Below are 25442 nucleotides of genomic sequence, written 5' to 3'. Positions count from 1 at the left end.
TTACTTCATTATTTCTTTCCTTACCTTGTTCATTGTACTCACTCTCTAAATACTAGCACTAAGTACAGAGTTTGGCCCATTAATAAGCGCACAGTAAATATTTCCTGGTTACGTAAATAAGATTAATGTCCCAAGGTGACTTTTGCAGTAAAACATTGATGTGGTGATAATGATACAAGGCAGAATACACAGAGTCCAAGCTTAATCTAATATAGAATATCTAATTTATGCCGTGTTTTCCATGCTCCTGGCTCTCATGTCCTGATAGGATTGAAAGTGTGTCTAGAGTCTGAGCACACTGCTTGCCTGGGGCAGCAATAGACCTTTCTTCAGACTAGATCAGCAGGCTAGTTGTCCTGTAAGTGAAAATGAGCTCAGACGACCCTGACTGGACATAAGCCATCACAATTAGGGTGGCATCTGAACTACCGGCTTTTTATCTACTGACATTTATGATTAGGAAGCCTTAGAGCAATTAGATTTCATTAATGGCATCCATTTGTACACCAGTGTAAATTGTCTGTTTCTTGCAACCCAAAGAAGCTACTTTTACCTTCCTTATCTCATATTTAAATGGGAGCATATATTGAACATCTCCCTTAAAGAAACAATTCTGCAGAATAAGGATGAGTTGGGTGTCTGAAGCCCTAGGTACAACTCTGCTACCATCTCCACAGATGATTCCTAATCACCCACATTTGATGATTATGAAAAATCTCCATCCGAAGATTAGGAAAAATCATTCTAGCTGAAGAGCCTAGAACAGCCTTCATTCACTGGATGAAATTCTACATAGACAGAGTATTTACCAAGAAACAGTATTCTTCTGCTCTTAAACTATATATCATTCTTTCTCTTAAGAGTCTCTTCTGCTGACTCACTTTTCCTGGAAAAGATGGACGATTCTCACCACATGGAGATGGACTACATGAACAACAGCAGCACCATGCCGCCTGCCCACCACCACCCGACCACCTCAGCCTCACACTCCCACGACCACAACAGCGGGACCAGCCACATGATGATGGTGAGTGCCGTGGAGAGGCGGCCCGGGGCCTCTCCCACCCACTCGGGTTAGAGAAAGAACGGCACGTCGGTCCTGGGGGGTTATTATTACAGGTCAGTTTGCCCATGAGGAAAAGCGAAAGCAGATCCCCCAAACAAGTCAATAAATTTGCCTCAGTCCGTGTGGCAGGTCAGTTATAGGGTCACACCAGAACCCAGATCTCTAGGGCTTCTTTCTCTTCTAATCCTTTAGTAATTCACCCTTTTCTAGCTGGGTGTGGTGGTGCATGTCTGTAATCCTAGTCCTTGAGAGGCTGAGACAGAAGGATCACAGATTCAAAGTCAGCCTCAGCAACTTAGGCTTTCAGCAACTTAGCCAGACCCTATTTCCAAATAAAGAACAAGACAGACTGGGGGTATAGCTCAGAGGTAGAAAGCTCCTGGGTTCTGCTCTCAGTACCACAAAGCGGGGGGGGGGGGGGGGGGAATCACCCTTTTTAAAAATTAAGTTCTGGTCTTTATACTTTGTGCAAAAAGAGAAAAGGACAAGCTAGGTGTGGTAGCACACACTTCTAATCCCAGTACTTGGGAGGGTGAGACAGAAGGATTGCAGGTTTGAGACCAGCCTCAGCAACTAAGCGAGACCCTAAGCAACCTAGTGAGACCTCGTTTCAAAATAAAAACAAAATATGCCGGGCGTGGTGGCGCACGCTTGTAATCCCCATGCTTGGGAGGCAGAGACAGGAGGACTGCACAGGTTCGAAGCCAGCCACGCTGGCTTAAGAGACCCTGTTTCCAAAAATAAAAATGTATAAAATAGGTCTAGGAGTGTAACCTGGAGGTAGAAGGGCTTCCAGGAACCCCAGTACCACCAAAAAAAAAAATAAAAACAAAATATGACTGGGGGTATAGCTTGGAGTAGAATGAACCTGGGCTCAATCTCTAATAACACAATAAATAAATAAATAAATAAATAAATAAATAAATAAATAAATAAATAAAATAAAAAGGGCTGAGGTGTATCTCAGAGGTATAATGCCCCTAGGCTCAATCGAAAGAAGGAAGGAAGGAAGAAAGGAAGGAAGGAAGGAAGGAAGGAAAGAAAGAAAGAAAGAAAGAAAGAAAGAAAGAAAGAAAGAAGGAAAGAAAGAAAGAAAGAAAGAGGTGCTGGTGGGGCAGGGAAGTCCTCTTTCTATTCAGTGGCTGTGATAGTAGTTCTAAAGTGAGGGAGAAAGCCTCACAGGTCCGTGAATGCCTTTCTTAAAATTGCTTATTCAGACCTATTACTTTTAAATGTTCTAAGCCTTTTGGGCTGAAATTCTCATTTAGGATCTTCAGTCACCTCTCATGGACTTATTTTAATTTTCTGCAGCCTATGACCTTCTACTTTGACATAAAGAATGTGGAGCTGTTGTTTTCTGGTTTGGTGATCAATACAGCTGGAGGTGAGTATGTCATCATGTGATAGTTAGAGGTGATAATCACATGAGAAACGGTAACAGAATTTGGAAACCCAGCACCTCTTTCTGTCATAATTACTGAATTCGTATGTGACAAAATAATCATGCTTCCTACTCCCTAACTTGTTTTGGTACTCTGGTAAACTTCCCTTTGTGTGTGTGTGTGTGTGTGTGTGTGTGTGTGTGTGTGTGTGTGTGTGTGTGTGTTTGAGATACTGGAGATTGAACCCAGAGGTATTGTAGTATTCTACCTCTGAGCCACACCCCTAGTCTTTTTTGGCACTAGAGATTGAACCTAGGAACATTCTACCTCTGAGCTATAGCCTAACCCCTATTTTATTTCTAATTGGAAACAGGATCTTGCTAGGTTGCTGAGAGGCTTACTACTTGCTGAGGCTATTCTCAAACCTGCGATCTTCCTGTCTCAGCCTTCCAAGTACTGGGATTAAAGGTGTGTGCCACCATGCCTGGCTTTAATTTTGTTTTGAAACAGTGTTGTACTAGGTTTGAAACAGTGTTGTACTAAGTTGCTGGGACTGACTTTAAACCTGTGATCCTCCTGCCTCAGCCTCCAAATATTGGAACCACCAGACATGTACCACCACACCAATTTAAACCTTCCTTAATTAGTTTATATGTTTTTTGAAACATTGAAAAATAATTTAAATAGCCAGGCATGGTGGCGCTCGCTTGTAATCTCAGAATTCAGGAGGTTGAGACCCAAGGATCACAGTTTGTGGACAGCCTCAGCTACTTAGTGATACCCTCTGCAACTCAGTGAGACCTGGTTTCAAAATAAAGAATAAAAAATAGGGCAGGGGGTTGTAGCTAGGAGGTAGAATGCCCCCTTGGTTCTATTTCTTGACCCGCAAAAAAATAAAAAAGAAAAGAAAAGAGAAATAATTTAAATAAATTTTTTGTGGTGCCAGGGATGGAACCCAGAGGCTTTCTACCTTCAGGCTATACTCCCAGACCTATTTTCCATTTTATTTGGAAACAAGGTCTCACTAAGTTGCCGAGAGCCTCACTAAGTGGTTGAGGCTGGTTTCGAACCTGTGCAATCCTCCTGTCTCAGCCTCCCAAGTACTCCCAATTACAAGTGTGCACTACCACGCCCAGCTCTGAAAAGTAATTTAGATACCAGATAAAAATCTTTTGGAATCTTTTGACTTCCGGGAAGATGGCGACCGAGTAAAGCGGCGTTTACGAATCCCGCTAACAATCGATCTTTATTACTACAAAAATCAGTGCTTTTCATAGCCAGAAAACACCACCAGCACAGAAATAAAAGCTGTAAGTACAAGGGACAGGGAAAAGGAAGGTTAGAAGAACAGCCAGATGCCAGAGAGGAAACCAAGCCCGCATTCCAGCGGCAGCAGAGCCGTGTCGCCGACGCCATCTTCCCTCGCAGCCCCGGGCTCCAGAGAGGAGGGAGACTCAGAACAGAGCTCAGAACCAGAGAGGAGATACGCCAGCCTCATGGCCTGGACACGGCAGCAGTGCCATACTACTGGTGGCAGCGGAGAATTTACCGGACGGCGCCACTCATTCAGCCACCAGGCTCCAGAGAGGACAGGTGGACTGGGAACTGAGGTGAGCAGCTGCGGAACAGCCAGGTGTAATTCAGCAGTTTTTTCTGAGCAAGTCGCGTCTAAAGCTCCCAGGGGCCGGGCTCAGCATGCCCTCCAGGGACTCAGAGTAGAGCTCAAAACCAGAAAAGAAATACGCCAGCCTCACAGCCGAGGGTGTGGCAGAGGCGCCATATTGCCTTCAGTGGCGGCAGCGAGTTCACCAAGTCCGCGACAGCACATTCAACAACCGTTGGCATTGGCTACTATTTACTGTCATTTTGTGAAGCAGAGAAACAAAATTTTGGTGTTCATAGTTCCTGACTTCTGACCCCTGCTACTGCACCATCACCCAACCCTCACCACTCAAAAAAGTACTGCTTACCTGTTAACTCTAGATCCCTACTACTAAGACTGGACTAAACACAATACCCACAATCAATGGGAAGACAACAGAAGAACAGGCCTGAGAACTTTGAAAATATGAGAACCAGGAATAGTGGAGAAACGACAGAAGTCATGAATACTGACCTACAAGAAATGCAAGGAGAGTTCCGAATCTTGATGTACAATATGATGAAAGGATTTAAAACAAGTCTAGAGGAGATGAAAGATGAGTTGGAAACACTAAGAAAGAATCAGAAAGAGGTCTGGAATGAAATGAAAGAGTCAATAAGTGAAATGAAGACAGCAATAGAAAGAAATTCTGGAAGATTAGATGAAATGGAAAACAGAATATCACTGTTAGAAGATAGTACATCCGCCAGCACACACTTGTAATCCCCGCGCTTGGGAGGCGGAGACAGGAGGTTCGCGCAGGTTCGAAGCCAGCCGTGCTGGCTTAAGAGACCCTGTTTCCAGATAAAAAAATATGAAAAATAGGTCTGGGAGTGTAGCCCAGAGGTAGTAGGGCTTCCAGGAACCCCAGTACCACCAAAAAAAAAAGAAGATAGTACATCCAAAACCAAAAACACGGTCAGTGATATACAGAAATCTTTACAGCAACAAAACCTAAACATCCAGCAAATATGGGATAATATGAAGCGCCCTAACTTACAGATAATAGGCATTGAAGAAGGGATAGAGATACAGACCTAGGGCATCCATAATCTCTTCAAAGAAATAATCTCAGAGAATTTTCCAAACATGAAAAGAGACTTGGATCTTCATGTCCAGGAGGCATACAGAACACCATTGAAACAGGACCAAAGAAGGACCACACCACGCCACATAATAACCAAAATGACCAACATAGAGGCCAAGGAAGGAATCTTGAAAGCAGTGAGAACAAAAGGATGGGTGACATATAGAGGCAAAACTATAAGATCACCCCAGACTATACAACCCAGGTCATGAATGCTAGGAGAGACTGGTACAACGTGATTCAGACCCTGGAAGAAAATAACTTCCAACCAAAACTACTCTATCCAGCAAAACTACTATTCAAAATCAATGGGGAAACAAAAGTATTTCAGGATAAACAGAATCTTAAAATATTCATGAATTCAAAGCCAACATTAGAGAAAATTCTTAAGGAAATAAGCCATAAAGAAGAAAAAAGAAGCAGACTTCAGAACCAGAGAAGAGAGGAAGTTCATAAGTGAGTCATTTAAGTAATGAAGAAACACCTAACCACCCAAGAATAGACAGAACACAAAATGGCAGAAAACAAAAATCATATTTCAATAATATCTCTTAATGTCAAAGGACTTAACTCACCAATCAAAAGACATAGACTGGCAATGTGGATTAAAAAACATAATCCAAATATATGCTGTCTGCAAGAAACTCACCTACTAGCCAAAGACATTCACAGACTGAAAGTGAAAGGATGGAAATATATATACCATGCTATTGGAGACCAAAAAAGAGCAGGGGTAGCAACCCTGATATCCAACAACACAGACTTTAAACTAAAACACATCAGAAGAAACAAATCAGGGCACTTCCTTTTATTAAAAGGAACAATATACCAAGAAGATATAATGATAGTAAATACTTATGCCCCAAACGTGGGTGCAACGACCTAGACCTGGAGCTGCCTAGGATGTTGCTGTTTCTAGTGTAACAAACTATAGTTCACATCCTTCACATTCTTAGAGTCACTCCTCGTTTTGAAGTAGATCACCCATCTCTCTATGCCTATCCTGTTACACTGATGTGCTTTAAATTCAAATTGCAAAAACTCAGAGGTCAATTAAACTGCTTTAAATACTGGGTGTATCTTTGAGTCTACACAATCTGTTTTAGAAAAAAAACGGGAGCATTTAGTTGAAGGTAGTGTTTCATTGTGTGATACATCTGCATCTTGGTCAACACTTCACAGTGTACAAGACTTAGCATTGAAATGCTTGTTCATGAAATATAGTCAGTCCAGGCGTGGTGGCACATGCCTGTAATCCCAGTACTTGGGGGGCTGAGACAGGAGGATCACAGGTTCAGGTTCATTCTCAACAACTTAGTGAGACCTGTTTCAAAATAAAGTAAGTCTCAAGCCAGGGGTGGTGGCACACACATTTACTCGGTCGCCATCTTCCCGGAAGTCAAAAGATTCCAAAAGATTTTTATCTGGTATCTAAATTACTTTTCAGAGCTGGGCGTGGTAGTGCACACTTGTAATTGGGAGTACTTGGGAGGCTGAGACAGGAGGATTGCACAGGTTCGAATTGTAATTGTAATTACAATTACAAGTAATTGTAATCCCAGCATTCAGGAGGCTGAGACAAAAGGATCACGGTTCACAGACAGCCTCAGCTACTTAGTGAGGCCCTTTGCAACTCAGTGAGACCCTGTTTCAAAATAAAAAATAGGGCATGGGGTGTAGCTTGGAGGTCGAATGCCCCAGGGTTCCATCCCAGACCTGCAAAAAATAAATAAATAAATAAAAATAATAAAGCCAGGCATGGTGATGCACACTTGTAATCCCAGCATTTGGGAGACTGAGACCAGAGGATCGCAGTTCATGGACAGCCTCAGCTACTTAGTGAGGCCCTTTGCAACTCAGTGAGACCCGGTTTCAAAATATAGAATAAAAATAGGGTAGGGAGTGTACCTCGGAGGTCGAATGCCCCTGGGTTCATTCTCAGACCCACAGAATATAAAAATAAGAATAAATAAAATAAAATAAGAATAAAAATAAAGTAAGTCTCAGATGTACTAGTTCAGAGGTTGAATGTCCTGAGTCCCGTCCCCAGTACCAAACAAAAAAAGAAAAAAAAGAAAAAGAATTGTAGTCAGCAGTTTAAAAATAGGTTGTTAATAGGGGCTGAAATGGATCACTTGAGTCCAGGAGTTCAAGACCAGGGAGAAGTATAACAAGATTCTGTCTAAGAAAAAAAAAGTTATTCCCCTTTTTGGTTTTCTACTCTTTATGTATATTTTTAATGCTGTCAAGCGCTTAACAAAAATGATTGTTCAGATGATTTTTTTTTTATTGTGGAGGGGTTGGTTGTTTTGTTTTTGTATGTTTGTTGTTTGTTTTTGAGGGGTTTTTGGTGGTACTAGGAATCAAACCCAGGAGTACCATTGAGCTACATTTCCAGCTCCTTTGTGTTGGAGGAAGGGACTACTAGGGATTGAGCCCAGGGGCATTCCACCTCCACACGGAATGCCCGGCCCTATTCTGTTTTGAAATAGGGTCTTATTCAGTTGATGAAAGTCTCACTACTTGCTGAGGCTGTCCCCAAACCTGCAATCCTCCTGTTTCAGCCTCCCAAGTACTGGGATTACAAGAATGCATCACTTCGCCCAGCTTTTTTTTTTTTTTTCTTCTTCTTTTTTTCTTTTTTGTGGGTCTGGGGATGGAACCCAGGGGCATTCAAACCTAGGGGCTACAGCCCCTGCCCTATGTTTTATTCTTTATTTTGAAACCGGGTCTCTCTGAGTTGCAGAGGGCCTCACTAAGTAGCTGAGGCTGTCCGCGAACCGCGATCCTCAGGTCTCAGCCTCCTGAATGCTGGGATTACAAGCGTACGCCACCACGCCTGACCCAGCTATTTTTTTTTTTAATCTTAATCATAAAGTTATGCCTGATGTGGTGCACACCTGTAGTCCCAGATACTCAGAAGCCTGAGGCAGGGGGATCACTTAAGCCCGAGTATTCAAGACTAGCCTGAGCAGCATAATGAGACCCCCCATCTCAAAAATGAAGTGAAATAACTGATTAGTATAAAGAAGAAAAGAAAGAAAGAGAAAAAACAGGGATGGTAGTATGCACCTGTGATCCTGACTATTTAGGAGACCAAGGCGGGAGGATCACTCAAACCCAGGAGCTTGAGACCAGCCTGGGGAAAATAATGGGAGCCTGAAAATTATAAAGAAAAACAATATAAATTGGGGATGCAACTTAGGTATATCATGTGCTCAGCATGCACACGGCTCTAAATTCAATCCCCAGCACCAAGGAATAAAAAAAGAAATAAAGTAGCTGGGCATGGTAGCACAGGTCTGTAATCCCAGTATTTGGGAGGCTGAGACAGGAGTATTGTGGGTTTGTGGCCAGCCTCAGCAACTAAGTGAGGCTGTCAGCAACTTACTGAGACCCTGTTTCAAAAATTAAAATAAAGCCAGGTGTGGTGGCACACATTTGCAATCCCAGCATTTGGGAGGCTGAGACCGGAGGATCTGGGTTTGCAGACAGCCTCGGCTACTTAGTGAGGCCCTCTGCAACTCAGTGAGACCTTGTTTCAAAATAAAGAATAAAAAAAAAAAAATGGGCAAGGGGTGTAGCTTGAAGGTCAAATGCCTCTGGGTTCCATCCCTGGACCCACAAAAAAAAAAAAAAAGAAAAAAATTAAAACAGGGTGTAGCTTAGAGGCAGAATGCCTTGCATTCAATCCCCAATACCACACACACACACACACACACAAAGGAAATCTGTTCTGAGGCAATGATTTTCACTATTTTCACTAACAACATCTTGACTCTTTTCCTATCAGGGTATGCAAAAGGGGTAACAATACAATGTATTAAAAAAAAAAAAAAGGCCAGGTGTGGTGGTGCACGCTTGTAATCCCCGCGCTTGGGAGGCTGAGACAGGAGGATCGCCGCACAGGTTCGAAGCCAGCCTCAGCTACTTAGTGAGGCTCTCAGCAACTTAGTGAGACCCTGTTTCCAAATAAAATATTTAAAAAGCCTGGGAGTATAGCCCGGAGGTAGAAAGCCTCTGGGTTCCACCCCCAGTACCACCAAAAAAAAAAAAAAAAAGGAATTCAGTACTTTTCCTATGCTGTCTCTGGAGTTCTTGCGAATGATTCTGCACACGTTCGATAGCATCACCATCTTCTCCTTCCCCATTTAGAAATGGCTGGCGCTTTTGTAGCAGTGTTTCTGCTAGCGATGTTCTATGAAGGACTCAAGATCGCCCGAGAGGGTCTGCTGCGCAAGTCGCAAGTCAGCATTCGCTACAATTCCATGCCAGTGCCAGGACCAAATGGAACCATCCTTATGGAGACACACAAAACTGTTGGGTAAGAGGACTGAACAGATCCAGATGGAAGTTCTAGAGCTGCACAGTTAAGCAGCAAAGCAGCTATTTCATTCGTAGCAGCCCTCTTCCTAAGTTAGTGATTCTACATGACCTCTGTCAAAACTGCCTCTAGAGGTTTAGGGTTGTGGCCGGCCAAAGCAGGAATAATAGGAACCCTTCCACAAACACGTATGTTTGTTCTGCATTGGAAGTATTGGTCACTTGGCAGAAGGTAAGTAAATAATAGTGAACAAGTTAGGAATTTCCAGTCATTATATAAAACAATTGCAGATTACAATTTCTTCCTATAAAAAGTTATACCTAGCCAACTCTATCTTTATTTTGTTTATAAGAGTTTAAGTTAAAAGAAAGTATTTGAGCCAGGCGTGGTGGCGCACGCTTGTAATCCCTGCGCTTGGGAGACAGAGACAGGAGGATCGCGCAGGTTCGAAGCCAGCCGCGCGTGCTGGCTTAGGAGACCCTGTTTCCAAATAAAAAATATAAAAATAGGTTTGGGAGTGTAGCCCAGAGGTAGAAGGGCCTCCAGGAACCCCAGTACCACCAAAAAAGAAAGAAAGAAAGAAAGAAAGAAAGAAAGAAAGAAAGAAAGAAAGAAAGAAAGAATTTGGATGACTATTGGTTTTTTCCATAGATTGGCAAATGCTTTTTGAAATGACAAACTTAATAGAAATGTAGGTCTTAAAATAAGATTGGACCTTATGGAATCCTATAGACCAACATCCTGCTTTCAAGCAGACAATATTATTTACTTGTATTGCACTAGTGAGTTTATTGAATCCCCAAAAGATTGTGATTTATCTAAGGTGACACAGAGTATGATTTTTCAGGTCTCCTGATCCCTAATTAAGTAATTCTGCTACACCACCCAACTTTCAATTCTAATTCCGTTTTTGTAGAATGTAAGCTTTGCAAAGGTGACAGTCCTCAAAATACGCAGGCAAATAAGTGTAGAAATGTTCAGGGCTTCCCTTTAAGGATTGAGACCAGCCTGGGGAAAATAGTGGAAGCCTGTCTGAAAATAACAAAGAAAAACAATTAATTGGGGATGCAATGTAGGTATATCATGTGCTCAGCATGCACATGGCTCTAAATTCAATCCCCAGCACCAAAGAATAAAAAAAGAAATAAAGTAGCTGGGCATGGTAGCACAGGTCTGTAATCCCCGTATTTGGGAGGCTGAGACAGGAGCATTGTCGGTTTGTGGCCAGCCTCAGCAACTCAGTGAGGGGGAGAAAAGTCAAGATTACTTCTCCTTTTACCCTCCTTCCAGAAAGAGTGCCTCCTACTGACAGGTAATCATATCTGGCTAGTGCTTACAAACCTGACCACCCTAGTGTTTCACTTCAGGGACCAATAAACCATAAGCACACACACAAGTGCACAGGAGCTGCCAGGGTGGCTGTGAAGCAGTCCAGTGGAGGCTGAGCATGGCCACGATTGCTCCGTCTCTCTTGGTCCGCAGAGCTCCACCAGGTCTGATTGCTGTGTCCCTCTTCACTCTCCAGGCAGCAGATGCTCAGCTTCCCTCACCTCCTGCAAACAGTGCTGCATATCATCCAGGTGGTCGTCAGCTACTTTCTCATGCTCATCTTCATGACCTACAATGGGTACCTCTGCATCGCAGTAGCCGCAGGGGCTGGAACGGGATACTTCCTCTTTAGCTGGAAGAAGGCAGTGGTAGTGGACATCACAGAGCATTGCCATTAACACCAGACTATGACGTGGCCTTATCAATTGCAGTGGGAAACAGTTCAAGACTGGAAGATGTGATTCCTACTCCAGTCATCCATCCCTTCTTGCTCCTGTCTCTACACACACACACACACACACACACACACACACACACACACACACCACAACACATACACACACCCCTGCTGAATAGAGGTTTAGTTTACAGTCTGCAAGGTAAAGTGGTAACCTCCTGAACTATTTTTCCTAATAAGCTGAGATTCCCATTTTTCTTGAGGAGAGGCCACATATAAAATGTCTTCTCCTCCCTCATCCTAGACCCTCATCTAATCCAGTAGATGCTTTGATCATCCACTTCCTTTTTAAACTTCTGGGTTTTCTTTAACAGACAATATGTGAATTAGGTATGTTGTTTTTCTGGGTCAGAAATGGAAAGGGATTAACTTCAGCCAGGACTGATGGCAGCTGAAAGAAATCTTACCCAACTAAACCTACTACTCTGTTTCAGTCTTTGGACAGTGAGTGGGAAATACATTGTACCTTTTTCTAGGTGTGATGTGTTGCACTGAAAGCTTCATAGCATGCAGAAGGGTGGTTTGAGACTAAATACAGGCCTAGAGCTTGCAGAATGTGTATTCTTGGATTGCTAACTTATCAACTTGTGTTTCCACTTAACATTTTTATTAGAATGAGCTTGCCAATAAAAAAAGACAATCAATTGGATAAAATAGAAATAGATATTTTTAAATAAAACCATTGCCATTTTACTTTGACTTGGTACTTTGGTTTTTCCCAGCGGAATGAAGCAAGTGTTTGAATTAGTTTTCCCCATTACTCTTTTCATGTGTCTGCATTCAAACCAGTGATTTCCAAGCTTAGCATGCATCAGAATCAACTGGAGGGCTTGTTAAAACATTAGTCGTTGGCCTCAACCCAGAGCCTAAAAATGGCTAAGTTCCTAGGTGATGTTCCTGCTGTTGGTCTGGAGGAACACACTTGCAGAATCTTTGCTTTACACGAAGGAAGTATCACCTTGGGCTAGGGAGGCTAGCTGGTATTGAGCATGAGGATTTGAATTGTTGGATGGCAGGTGGTATATCTGGGCATACCTCATGTAGTAAATGCTACTTACTAGTCAGTTCTTAATCATTCCACAGACATATATATTCAGCTCAGACTGTGTGTATGTGTACGTACCCACATGCACATGTGTGAAGGATTAAAGCCAAAGTCCTTTTATCAGCATGTATGATGTCACTTGTCCTTACATTTAAAGATCTGTCTTTCTTGGAAGTAGTTTAAAGGCTGAGAGAGACCTTTGATCTGCAGTTTAAGTAAGCAGGTCGTCAGCCAGATGAACAGCTTTGTCTTTGGTGAGACTTAGGGTATAGTCTGCCGATAGCCACATTTTCCTCAGCTTCCAACATCCATGCCCACACTAGGCAGATGCTCATCTCTACGTGACCACCTGTATTATTCTTGGTGACTTAATCGGATCACAAGTGGCCCAATCCTCTTCAAATGAAGACTTACATTGGATTTTTATTCTGTTCAGTCTTAGTCTATACTGCAGTCTTGTTCCCAAACTACCTCTTTAAAATGATTCTTCCCTTACTGGTGTTTTGAATCCTGCCCTCCTTGGTGCTAGATCCTGTTGTGCCTCAGGGCAGAAGAGACAAAGCACAGCTATCCTTCTGGCCTGTGTTGAGGTTTTGAAGTTTGTACTTTCTCTGTGCGTGCCAGTTAAATATTGGAGAACGAGGAATGTGTACGTCTGTGGCTCTGAACCAAGAGAGGTTTATGAGCCTACTGGATGGAGGTTGAAATCCAAGAACCAGTATTCAGAGTTCTCTACTTTTCTCTTACTTCATCGCTTGTAGTGCTGACAGTGTGAGCAGAATGATAGGTACTGACAGAGCCCAACAGTAAGGTGGAAATAGCCTGTTGTTGTCTCGGAAGCCAAGGAATAATAAACCCATGAAGAATAAGTAGGAATCAAAGCCCAGCAGTGACCCTGGTGCTCTCTAGGAATCTCAGCATGAGCTGCTATGAAATACCTTCCAGAACCAGGACCTTATCAGGGAGGTAAGAAAAATCAAGGCCAGTCAACACAAAGTGCTATGAACTTTAAATTCACCTAGAGAACCTCATCTGGGGACATATCTTCTGGATAAAGATAATCTTCTGAAAAGACTGAATTTTAGAGCTCCTTAGACTAGGTTGCCAAAGGATGAATCAAGTGAAGAGGAAAAAGTTAAAGCTTAAATTCCATCTTTTTTTTTCTTTCTTTTAACTCTTGGACTGTGGTAATACAGTGATTTCATTGATTTTCATTTCTGTGTCCCTCTCCATTTGGAATTTAATGCCTGGCCACTTTGGCTTATTTTTAGATCTAAACTTCTCTTTTCCCCCTTCTCCATTCATATCTCTTAGAAGACTGTATCCCTGTTTCTTTGGCCTCTCACGCCACTCTCCCTTTCCTTCCCTTTCTTTTAGTCTTATCCCATTTAGTCTAGTTTATTAAATCTCTGTAGCCCTCCTGATGCAGTGGGCATTGCTATGCTATAAATACCAATCAAAAGTTGGTATTTATAAATCTGCTAGAGACCTTAAGGATGCTTCAAGAAGCAATTGCCCCACTAGAATTTCTGTAAGGCTGGGTAAAGGCCTACCTAGTACCCTTCCCACAGTTACAGAATCTTAGGTGCTGCCTCCAGGCTGTGATGGAGGAACACTTAAGACTCATTGCCCACAAAAAAAAAAATCTTCACTGTCCACCAGATTATAAATTACAGTTTCCTCAATACTGCTATGGTAGAGTTGCCCAGAATTCCCTTTTGAGATATGGGTACTGGGCTTGGGTTACAGTCATAGGGAATTCCTTTTAAGAAGCTGGGGAGTGAGGCAGGGGGTACACATTCATGTCATTTAATTTTGATCCTGCCCCCTCCAGCTATTTCGTCAGAAGATACATCTAAAGATACAAATCCGCATTTGTTATAATGCCTTAATCACTGGGTCTACAATTCATGTTGATTGTTTTAGATTGTAAGCTCCTATAGAGCAGTATTGCTGTAGTAGGAATGTTTTAACAGTGTCATGTGCAAAAGAACAAATAAATATTTTGATTTTATTTTGATTTGGTGCATGTCATTTCTACCAAGAGTGATTATCAGAAGCTGGTCTCTTCACAGTCTGTACAGAGGCTGGTCATTACCCACATTTTTGAGGATGTCATGGTCTTTTAGATGTCATGACCCGGTCATTTTTTTGTTGTTGTTGTTGTTGTTGTTGTTGTTGTTTTTGTTTTGTTTTTGTTTTTGTTTTGGTGGTACTGGGGATGGAACCCAGTCTTTCTACCTCTGGGCTATACTCCCAGACCTGTTTTATATTTTATTTGGAAACAGGGTCTCACTAAGTTGCTGAGAGCCTCACTAAGTAGCTGAGGCTGGCTTCGAACCTGCATGATCCTCCTGTCTCAGCCTCCCAAGCACGGGGATTACAAGCATGCGCCACCACGCCCAGCTGACCCTGTCGTTTATATCTCAGTCCCCTCCTACTCTACTTAATATTGACAAACTAGCACATGCCAAAAGATCCACATGACCCTTTTCACAGAAGACATTGAAGATGCGGGTATTTTAGTATACCAAGGATTTATAATTCTCCCCCCCCACCTCCCTGGCCCGGTACTGGGGATGGAACCCAGAGGCATTCTACCTCCAATAAACACCCTAGCCCTATTTTGTATTCTTTATTTTTATTTATTTATTTATTTATTTATTTATTTATTTATTTATTTATTTATTGGTTCTGGGGTTCCTGGAAGCCCTTCTAACTTAGGGCTACACTCCCAGACCTATTTTTATATTATTTTTTATTTGGAAACAGGGTCTCTTAAGCCAGAGTGGCTGGCTTCGAACCTGCGCGATCCTCCTGTCTCCGCCTCCCAAGCGCGGGGATTACAAGCGTGGGCCACCACGCCTGGATGTATTCTTTATTTTTTGAAACAAGGTCTCACTGAGTTGCAAAGGGCCTCACTAAGTAGCTGAGGCTGTCTGCAAACTGCGATCCTACTGTCTCAGCCTCCCAAATGCTGGGATTACAAGTGTGCGCCACCACGCCTGGCTAGGATTTCTGAATTTAAAAACTTAAGTTTTGTCACATCATAATCCCTTTCCTGGATTTATGCCATCAGGCGGGAGACTCTAAGATGTGTTTTAGATGGTCACTGCCAAACCTGTGATGGGGCTCACCCAGCTGACCCATGTGGGAATGCCAGGACACAGCTGTTACTTGCTTTTCCTGGTGCCCCCAGTGGGCAGCTTGCCATTCAGCACCTCCTAGTCTCTTCCTTGGTGTAATGTGATGAGGGAGGATGGACTTTGGAATCAATGGGTTTTAATTGAGCCTCCACTACTTACTAGCAGGTTGACCTTAGGAAAAGTTATTCTAAGAATTCATAAACCCTAGTTTTCTTTCTTGGAAAAAAGCAATCACACCTAGTTGAATTAGGAGCAATATAGATAAGATACCTCGCACAAATTGGGCATTGGCAACACATTATGTTGTTTCTATGTCCTGATTATATTGTTCCTCCAGGAAAACTAAAGGTACACTTTCCTGATCGAGTTAGTATCTCCTTGTAAATACCTGACCAACTCTCTGAGTTTGAATAGTGCAGAAGTGAACAGACCCTAAAAAATATAGAATGCCTGTGACTTCATTTGTGCCAGGAAAGAGTAATAACTACAGCAAGCCCTTCCTTACCTTAAAATTTATTAATAAGACAGCATGGAAATTTCCTGAGACCTCACTACCTGATGTCCCTACTTTCTTAGACCAAGCTGAGGAAGGCTAAGAAAGCAATGCGGCGAGAACGTGTAGAAGCCTGGATTCAGACAGCAGACTGGGTTCACTGCTCAGATAGCAGACTGGGTTCACTGCTCAGCCTCGGTGCTGGCGAGTGCAGGGCTGAGGAAGACATTCAGGAGCCTCAGAGTCTTCACATGTCTGTGCCAATGGAAGTTACAAAAAATAAGACAGAATCCTGTTCCTTTTTTCTTTGGGTTTTTGGGCCATTTGGTTATTGTTTTGTTTGCCCTTCCATAAGACCTTTGCAAGCTTCTATGTAACTTGAGTTCCCTATCTGGAGCCTGAGTCTTAAGGAGTTTTGTTGTTGTTATTGTTTTTGCAGTACTGGGGATGGAAACCAGGGGCATTTAACCTCTGAGCTACATCCCATACCCTAATATATATATAATTTTTTTTTTTTTTTTTTGGTGGTACTGGGGTTCCTGGAAGCCCTTCTACCTCCGGGTTACACTCCCAGACCTATTTTATATTTTTATTTGGAAACAGGGTCTCTTAACCCAGCGCGCTGGCTTCGAACCTGCGTGATCCTCCTGTTTCTGCCTCCCAAGCGCAGGGATTACAAGCGTTGTGCCACCACGCCCGGCCTTATTCTTCATTTTGAAACAGGGTTTCGCTAAGTTGTGGAAGGCCTCACTAAGTAGCTGAGGCTGTCCATGAACCTCAATCTTCTGGTCTCAGCCTCCCAAATGCTGGGACTACAGTGTGCGTCACATTGCCTGGCTCTATATTTTATGTTTTACTTTGAAACAGGTTATCACTGAGTTGCAAAGGGCCTCACTAAGTAGCTGAGGCTGGCCGCGAACCATGATCCTCCTGTCTCAGCCTCCCAAATGCTAGGATTACAAGTGTTAGCCACCATGCATGGCTTTGTTGTCGTTGTTAAGACAGCAAGATAACAGAATCAGTGGGTCCTAGATAAACTGGAAAAATATTTTATAAGAATGTCTGGAGCAAGAAAAGAAACTATCCTCTTCTTCCTGCCTTCCCCACATTTATATTACTCAGACTCAAACCATCTCAGAAGGTCTAGGTAAAACCCAGCTCAAGAGTATCAGGTAATGGAAGACTCTCTTGTTCTTTATGTAAAAACATGACTCTTGACTTTCTGAGACTGGCTAATCTCAATATTCTCTAGATGCATTCATTTTCCTGAAAATGACATACTTTTTTTTTTTCTTATGGCTGGGTAAAATTCCACTGTGTACATACACTGTATTTTCTTTATCCATTTATCTGTTGATGGACACCTAAACTGGTCCCATGATTTGGCTCTTGTGAATTGTGCTGCTATGAACATGGGTATGTATGTATCACTATAGGATTCTAACTTTCTTTTGGAAGGACAGCGAGGATTGGTCCTGCTGGATCATGTTGTGGTTCCATTGCTAGTCTTTTAAGGAACCTCCATACTGATCCCCATGGTGGTTGTACTAACTTATAATCCCACCAACAGTAAATTAGTCATATTTTCTATAGTCCAAAGAAAAAGGGCAAGAGACAAAAATAGTTGTTAACTGGCTGTCAGAAATTACTTTGGTATTTTATGTAAAGTCACCTCAGAGCTGTGTCTTCCAGGGAGGGGAGAGAGAAGAGCAGTAGAAACCGAGGGGACCCACAAGTCCAGCCTTGAGCCTGGAATGGACTTTACAGGTATAATTCAAACTCTCTTTTTTTTTCTTTCTTTTTTTTTTTTTTTTTTTTTTGGTGGTACTGGGGTTCCTGGAAGCCCTTCTACCTCCGGGCTACACTCCCAGACCTATTTTTACATTTTTATTTGGAAACAGGGTCTCCTAAGCCAGCGCACGTGGCTGGCTTCGAACCTGCGCGATCCTCCTGTCTCTGCCTCCCAAGCGCGGGGATTATAAGCGTGCGCCACCACGCCCGGCTCAAACTCTAATTTTATAAATAGCAAAAAGAAGACTCCACCGGGTGTGGTGGCGCACGCTTATAATCCCAGCATTCGGGAGTCCGAGACCGGAAGATCGTGGTTCGCAGACAGCCTCAGCTACTTGGTGAGGCCCTCCGCAACTCAGTGAGACCTGGTTTCAAAATAAAGAATAGAAAAAAAATATAAGGCAGGGGGTGTAGCTCAGAGGTCAAATGCCCCTGGGTTCCATCCTCAGACCCGCAAAAAAAAAAAAAAGAAAGAAAAGAAAAGACTCCAAGAGGTTGAATGACTGCTAGTTGCTAGTTAGCTATTGGTAGAGTTGAAACTAGAACCTGAGTGTCCGCATCCCACCCACCACATAATCAGGGGTCACTTCCTTTTTTTTAACTTTGCACCAGTGAGGATAAAAGACTGAGGAAGCTTGAAAAAGCATTTTTAAAAAACAACACACTAGGAGTAAAGTTATCCTGGAAAGAGGTAAAGAAGGTAATTTCAGAGGCTGAAATTGGCAGGGCCCAGGAAAAGATTCTGATATGTGTGTCCACTCTAATATGTATGTCAATCCTGACGTGTGTCGATCTTGACGTGTGTCAATACAGACAAGTGTGTTACTTTGGACACATGCATCAATTCTGAAACGTGTTGTGATGGTCTCAGTTTCTGCTTGCTGAAGTTCCTCACATGAATGACCTTGGATCCAAAATTATTTTTAATATTGGGTGTACCAACATTGGAAAATTGTTCTGGTATTGATTTTAAAAAAATTGTAAAAGGCAGTCAGAGTCTAGGTGCTACACAGGTGCTCAGGAAGGGAGGGGCAGCAGCTGTTACACTAAGCTCTCCTCTCCCTCTGCCTTTTGTCCAAACATTAACCCATAGTAAGAATGTAAAGGCAATTACGGCCTTTAGCCTTAGAAGTTAATAGATACAGTCGAAGCCTTTGGCTTTAGAAATATGCAGAGGCAATCAGCACCTCTGTTTTCCTCCTCTTCTCTGTAACCTGGCCTGGGTATAAGAAATGGAAGCCCCATCTATTACTTCAAAGTACCCGTAGTCGATGGGCAACTGATACACCAGAGGTAGAAAAATATAGATCCTTAACCTCTGCGCTTAGTAAATGCACTATCTGGAAACAAGAAGGCACCACCTGCCTAAGAAATAAGTTACTAGCCTGTTGCCTTGGTGATATGCCACTGATAAGAGCATACCAATAAAAAAAAAAAAAAATCTGTATTTAAGGGCCGGGAATGAAAAGGGGGGCAGAGTTCCATCCGGAGTCTGACCCGTGACATCTGGCCCTCTCACGACATCTGGAGTCTGCCCCATCTCCGCTTCTGGCTTCCAGGGTTCGGCCTTCTGTCCAGCTGCAGGATCCCGTGAGGGGAAGGGAGGGACCTGATCTATCATCCTGGCCTTTTGGTGATATTGGTCAACGACCGAGGCAGTATCTACTTCCTAATGTCAGAGGGGACTCATTTTAGGGGCCCCTTTGTCAGGAGAGGTTGAGTCATTCGGAAGCAGGCAGACAGAAGTATGGCTGCAGCAGAAGTTGATTGAAGGTACCCTGAACAGCTCAGTAATATACATATGAATGATCGTTTAGCAGGCAAGTGGCTATCAAAAAAATAAAAAGGTAAATCATGATAATGGGTCCCAGGAGGGGAAGGTATCAGTCAGCGTGTTCCTGAAGGAGGTGCCTTACCTGATGACTGTGGTTGATATGGGATGTGGTACTTCCAAGAAATGCCAAGGGCCTCTGCCACCTGTTGAGTAACCTTAGGAATAAAAGCTGGTGCATTACCAGACTGTAAGAAATTGGGAAATCCAAACTAAGGAATAATATCTGAGCATAGAACATTGGCCACTGTGCTGGCTGTTTCATCCTTTGAGGGGAAAGCCTCTACCCAACCTGTTAGGGTGTTGACCATGGTAAGAAGATATTTTAGTTTTTGTGAGAGGGCATATGGGTGAAATCAATTTGCCAGTCCTGTCCTGGCAAATGTCCTCTCATCTGGTGGGTAGGAAAAAAGGGGCGTAGGTCTCCTTGAGGAGAAACGGTGGTTCAAGTAGAACAGGAGGCACTGACTTTACTAATCAGCTGTCATAGGAAGGGAGAATAAAACAAGGGGTTTAGGAAATGTTTAAGTGCCGTAGGCCCAGCATGTAGGGAATTATGTATTAGGTTAACAATCATTTTAGCCTGGGCCTCGGGCAGGGAAATTTTGTTCTGTATCATAAGCTATGGCAGGAGAGCTTACCATCGATCCCCTGTACCGAGATTGGAGAAGGAAACCTGGGAAGCTAAAAGAATGGAAGGACTGAGTAGGTACCTTCCATGTTGACAAAAAGGGAGATCGGCTTACCCACTCCCTTGAGAGTTACCCTAGGCTCAGCAAGAGTGATCAGGATTGATAAATCCGGAAGCCTTCAGTCTGCAGCCAGGCTGAGCAGGGCCAGTGGCGGAGCCTGGTCTGGAAGGGTGGTCCCCCTGTGTTGAGGCACCTGGGGCTCACTGCTCTTCCAAGGGCAATCACTTTTACAGTGGCCCTCGTGGCTGCACACTGGGTACGGTCTGGTTGGTGGGCATGGTTGAGGGTAGTGCTTAGCCCAGTGTCCTTCCTTGACACACTTGAAGCAGGCTCCTGGAGGTAGTTGTCATTGCTGTCCTCAACCCCTAAGTGGCGCTCGTTGTCCAGAGGGCTGAGCCTCCACCACCAGCCGCAGGGCTGCTACCAAGGCATGGACTTGCAAATCTGCCTTTTGGAGGAGATGGATTGTATTCTCCACTTCAGCCTGTTCCTCTCAGGAATTAAAAACTTTAAATGCCATGCTCACCAAATCTCAAATAAGGGTTCTGAGGCCCCGTCCTCTGCCTTTTTTAAATTTTTTCTGAATGTCTCGGGCCTACTGCCCAATGAAATGGGTTGCTGACACCACAGATCCCACCTCAGTAGATGGATCTAAGTGAGTAATCCCAGCACTTGGGAAGCTGAGACAGGAGGACCGTGGTCTGCAGCCAGCCTCAGCTACTTAGTGAGGCCCTTTGCAACTCAGTGAGACCCTGTTTCAAAATTAAGAATAAGAGCTGGGCATGGTGGTGCACGCTTGTAATCCCCGCGCTTGGGAGGCTGAGACAGGAGGATCGCACAGGTTCAAAGCCAGCTGTGCTGGCATAAGAGACCCTGTTTCTAAATAAAAATGTATAAAAATAGGTCTGGGAGTGTAGCCTGGAGGTAGAACGGTTTCCAGGAACTTTAGTACCACCAAAAAAAAAGAAAAAAGAAAAAGAAAGAAGGAAGAAAGAAAGGAAGGAAGGAAAGAAAGAAAGAGAAATAGAACTGGGGGGTAGCTCAATGGTAGAATGCCCCTCCCTGGGTTTCATCCCCAGTACCACAAAAAAAAAAAAAAATCCTAGACATGTATACGTTTGTGCAGAAATCTTGATAATTCTTAGTGATTACGGTCAACTTCATGCAAACAAGTAACATACAATTAAATCAGCAACCTTTTATGGGGGGAGGTACTGGGGATGGAACCCATGGCATTCTACCTCTGAGCTACACCTCAGCCCTATTTCTTTTCTTTCTTTCTTTCTTTCTTTCTTTTTTTTTTTTTTTTTGTGGTACTGGGGTCCCTGGAAGCCCTTCTACCTCCAGGCTACACTCCCAGACCTATTTTTACATTTTTATTTGGAAACAGGGTCTCCTAAGCCAGCGCGCACTGGCTGGCTTCGAACCTGCATGATCCTCCTGTCTCTGCCTCCCAAGCGCGGGGATTACAAGCGTGCGCCACCACGCCCGGCTCCAACCCTATTTTTTATTCTTTATTTTGAAACAAGGTCTCACTGAGTTGCAAAGGGCCTCACTAAGTAGCTGAGGCTGTCCTTGAACTGTGATCCTCCTGTCTCATTCTCCCAAATGCTGGAATTACAAGCATGCTCCACCATGCCCGACTAATCAACTTTTTTTAAAAAGGTTAAAATGTCCTTTATTTCCCCGCAAAGAACAAAAAGGAATGTGAATAATGTACATACAAACTGGGGTTCTATCAATGACAACAAGGACTGTCAGTTCATATCAAATCCAAGAATATTAGACAATCAAGCACTTAACCTTCTTGTGGTTTCTCTTTTTGTGTATGTGTGTGGTACTTGGGGGGGTGGAACCCAAGGGCTTTCTACCTCCAGGCTATATCCCCAGACCTATTTTTTTAATATAATTTATTTGGAAACAGGGTCTCACTAAGTTGCTGAGAGCCTCACCAAGTATTTGAGGCTGGCTTTGAACCTGTGTGATCCTCCTGTCTGAGCCTCCCAAACGCTGGGATTACAAGTGTGCGCCACCACGCCCGCCATGTGGTTTCTCTTAATATGCAGTATTCAGTATAGTAGTTAAGTGTTTCATGGGTGCCAAACTAGAAAATAGGATACTTGTTTGCTGGTGGCTTCACAGCTCCCTCAGGGAGCTGGTCAATCTGTGCTGGCCATTGCGGGCAGCCCTTTGTCTTGGGAAGGCCAGGTCAACAGCTTTGTACTTGCAGGGCCACAGGGCGCCCTTGGGGCTGCTCGCTCTCAGGCCTCCTTGGCTGCTACACACAGAAGCCTCACCTGGACTGGCAGGCGGGCAGCCGTGCCCAGATTTATTTTTTATCTAGTACTTTTTTGGGTTTTTTTTTCTCCTCCTGCTTAGTAGCTAGTCAAGGGCTAATTCTCTGTTCAGTACCTTAAGAAAGGGGATAAGCAGTGGTAGTGTTTGATGTGGGGTCTTCCTTAAGGCAGAAAGTGGCTACAAAAGTAATTTAAACCATAACCATATAAAAAGATTAATAAATTTTAAAAATTTTCTACCATCTACATGTTAATACCATTAACTTAAAAATCCCTGTCAGTTTAAGATCTAGTTTTAAACAGTTTACATCTGTTTGTTTTGGTTAAATAAATATTTTATTATTTTATTATTATTGTTTTATTATTATATATAAAAAATAAAGCCAGGCGTGGTGGCGCACATTTGTAATCCCCGTGCTTGGGAGGTGGAGACAGGAGGATCACGCAGGTTCGAAGCCAGCCGCGCTGGCTTAAGAGATCCTGTTTCCAAATTTTAAAAAGTATAAAATAGGTCTGGGAGTATAGCCCTGAGGTAGAAGGGTTTCCAGGAACCCCAGTAGCACCAAAATAATAATTAATAATAATAATAATAATAATAATAATAATAATAATAATGTAAAATAAAATAAAGCCAGGTTGGTGGTGCATGCTTGTAATCTCAGTACTTGGGAGGCTGAGACAGGAAAATCACAGGTTTTCAGCCAGCCTCAGCTACTTAGTGAGGGCCTATAAAACTTAGTGAGACCCTGTTTCAAAAGAAAGAATAAAAAATAGAGTTGGGACAGTGCAGCTTGGGAGGTAAAATGTCCCTGGGTTCTATCTCCAGTTCCAAAAAGAAAAAAAAATACAATTTTTTTTTTTTTTTTTTTTTTTTTTTTGGTGGTACTTGGGGTGGAACCCAGAGGCTTTCTATCTCCGGGCTATACTCCCAGACCTATTTTATATTTTAATTGAAAACAGGGTCTCACTAAGTTGCTGAGAGCCTAAGTAGCTGAGGCTGGCTTCGAACCTGTGCGATCCTCCTGTCTCAGCCTCCCAAGCATAGAGATTACAAGCATGCACCACCATGCCCGGCTATATTAATTTCTTAAATTTATAAAAATACAAAATATTTTATCAGCTTGTTTACCTACATAGACCTATAATTACAGTCATCTTACTGAGCCAGATTCTAAATTTCACTTCAAATATAAAAACTGTTTTAATATATAAAATACTTCTTTCTGGCTATAATATTACTAGATATTAATGAAATGTAGATAGATAGATAGATAGATAGATAGATAGATAGATAGATGATAGATATCCCTTAAAATAACCTTTTTAAAATAAAAAAGGGGGCCAGGCATGGAGGTGCATACTTGTAATCCCAGCATTTGAGAGACTGAGATAGAAGGATCCAGGTTCGAAGACATCCTCAGCTACTATTTACTGAGGCCCTTTGCAACTTAGTGAGACCTTGTTTCAAAATAAAGACTAAAAAATAGGGCTGGGTGTGTGGCTCAGAGGTAGAATGCCCCTGGGTTCCATTCCCAGTACTGCAAATAAATAAATAAATAAATAAATAAATAAATAAATAAATAGGGAAACAGCTGGGAGGCTCTGTTTGTATTGTTACAGATGAATCAAAAAGCCCAAATAGTCTTAAGAAAAAGTGGAACTCCAGCTACGGCTGCTTTTTTAGTTTATTTAGCAATTATAGAAAACATGTGAGTACTTTTCTGTTTGCATGTGCTGTTTGTTCTTTCCTACAGCTTCCTGCAACTATATTTATTGGGTACTTATCGTTAACCTTCCTTTATTCTCTGTACTAACTTGGTGGCATGCAGACCCCCCTTTTGCTAATGATTCTGATTGGACAAGAAGAATATGGATCCACTGCGGAGGTCAGAATATCGCTGGCAAACTCAAGTTCATATAGGTCAAGAGACTCTTGGAAAAATTCAACAACTCAAAGACTCTGTCATTTGGATTGGAAAACAATAACAACACCCCAGTAACACTTCTTTCCAGCACCCGCTGTTTTGCTTCCCTATTTGTGATTGTGACTCATGTGTGCAAACAAAGCCAAAGAAAATAATCAACTAGCTAATCTCACCTTTACCATGGCATCATCGGTCACCATCTCTCATGATTATGGTAAATTTTGTAAAAATTACTCTTTAGCAGTTTAATAATGTTAACTGGTTCTGTTATGATCTGCACTACTCATCCATGTGTATTTTTATGGGGGGAGTGTTCTCCCAATTACTGAAATGATTCATATATATAACTTTTCTATATCCCCTCCTTATTGGTTTTCAGATTACTTAAAATATAATAATGTAACTTGTAATAATATGTCACTTGTTACCGTACTAAAGAGAAGAGTTGCAATTTGGCTCCCTGTGCAATCTGCAGCTTAATTGCACTTGGGCTAAAGAATATAGTTTACACATTCTTTTAAAATCTGTAAAATGGATTATACCTTTATAGCTTTTATTATTTCAGCAGGTATTAGTATTATTATGGCCACTGTAACAACTATCTCTTTAATAGAAAATATCCAAACAGCTCTAGCAGTTAAAAGCATTCTTACATATGTCAGTAACAAATTAAAACTGTAAGTAAAATGATAGAGAAATTATGGCTAGACTACAAACTTTGAAATGGGTGTAAAATGGTTAGGAAAATAACAAGCTGCCACGGCTACACAGTCACAGCTAAAAATGTGATGAGCAATTTGCCAAACACTGTGTTACTGCTCCCATTGAATAATTCCTATAATTGGCAATCAGAAAAAAAAAAAAAAAAAAAAATTGGAGCTTTCAGTACATCCCTCAACATATTTACGAAACAATTAAGACCATCAGTTACAAAA

The 25442-nt window shown here is 42.5% G+C and overlaps 1 protein-coding gene across 1 annotated transcript; it reads left to right on the top strand.

Moving 5' to 3' along the window:
* Window positions 1-895: 895 nt before the first annotated feature.
* On the top strand, window positions 896-11228 carry SLC31A1 (solute carrier family 31 member 1; the record flags this gene model as incomplete). The annotated part of the gene is made up of 4 exons (XM_080708342.1): window positions 896-1027; window positions 2378-2450; window positions 9333-9501; window positions 11027-11228. 4 exons carry the CDS (start codon window positions 896-898, stop codon window positions 11226-11228), a joined length of 576 nt encoding a protein of 191 aa, XP_080564468.1.
* Between the last annotated feature and the right edge of the window lie 14214 nt (window positions 11229-25442).

This window comes from Muscardinus avellanarius (assembly GCF_963383645.1).
Source record: "Muscardinus avellanarius genome assembly, chromosome: 13".
NCBI classification, from domain to species: Eukaryota; Metazoa; Chordata; class Mammalia; order Rodentia; family Gliridae; genus Muscardinus; species Muscardinus avellanarius.
The sequence above is the reverse complement of the archived record's forward strand: the minus strand, read 5'-3'. Positions and strand labels throughout refer to the sequence as shown.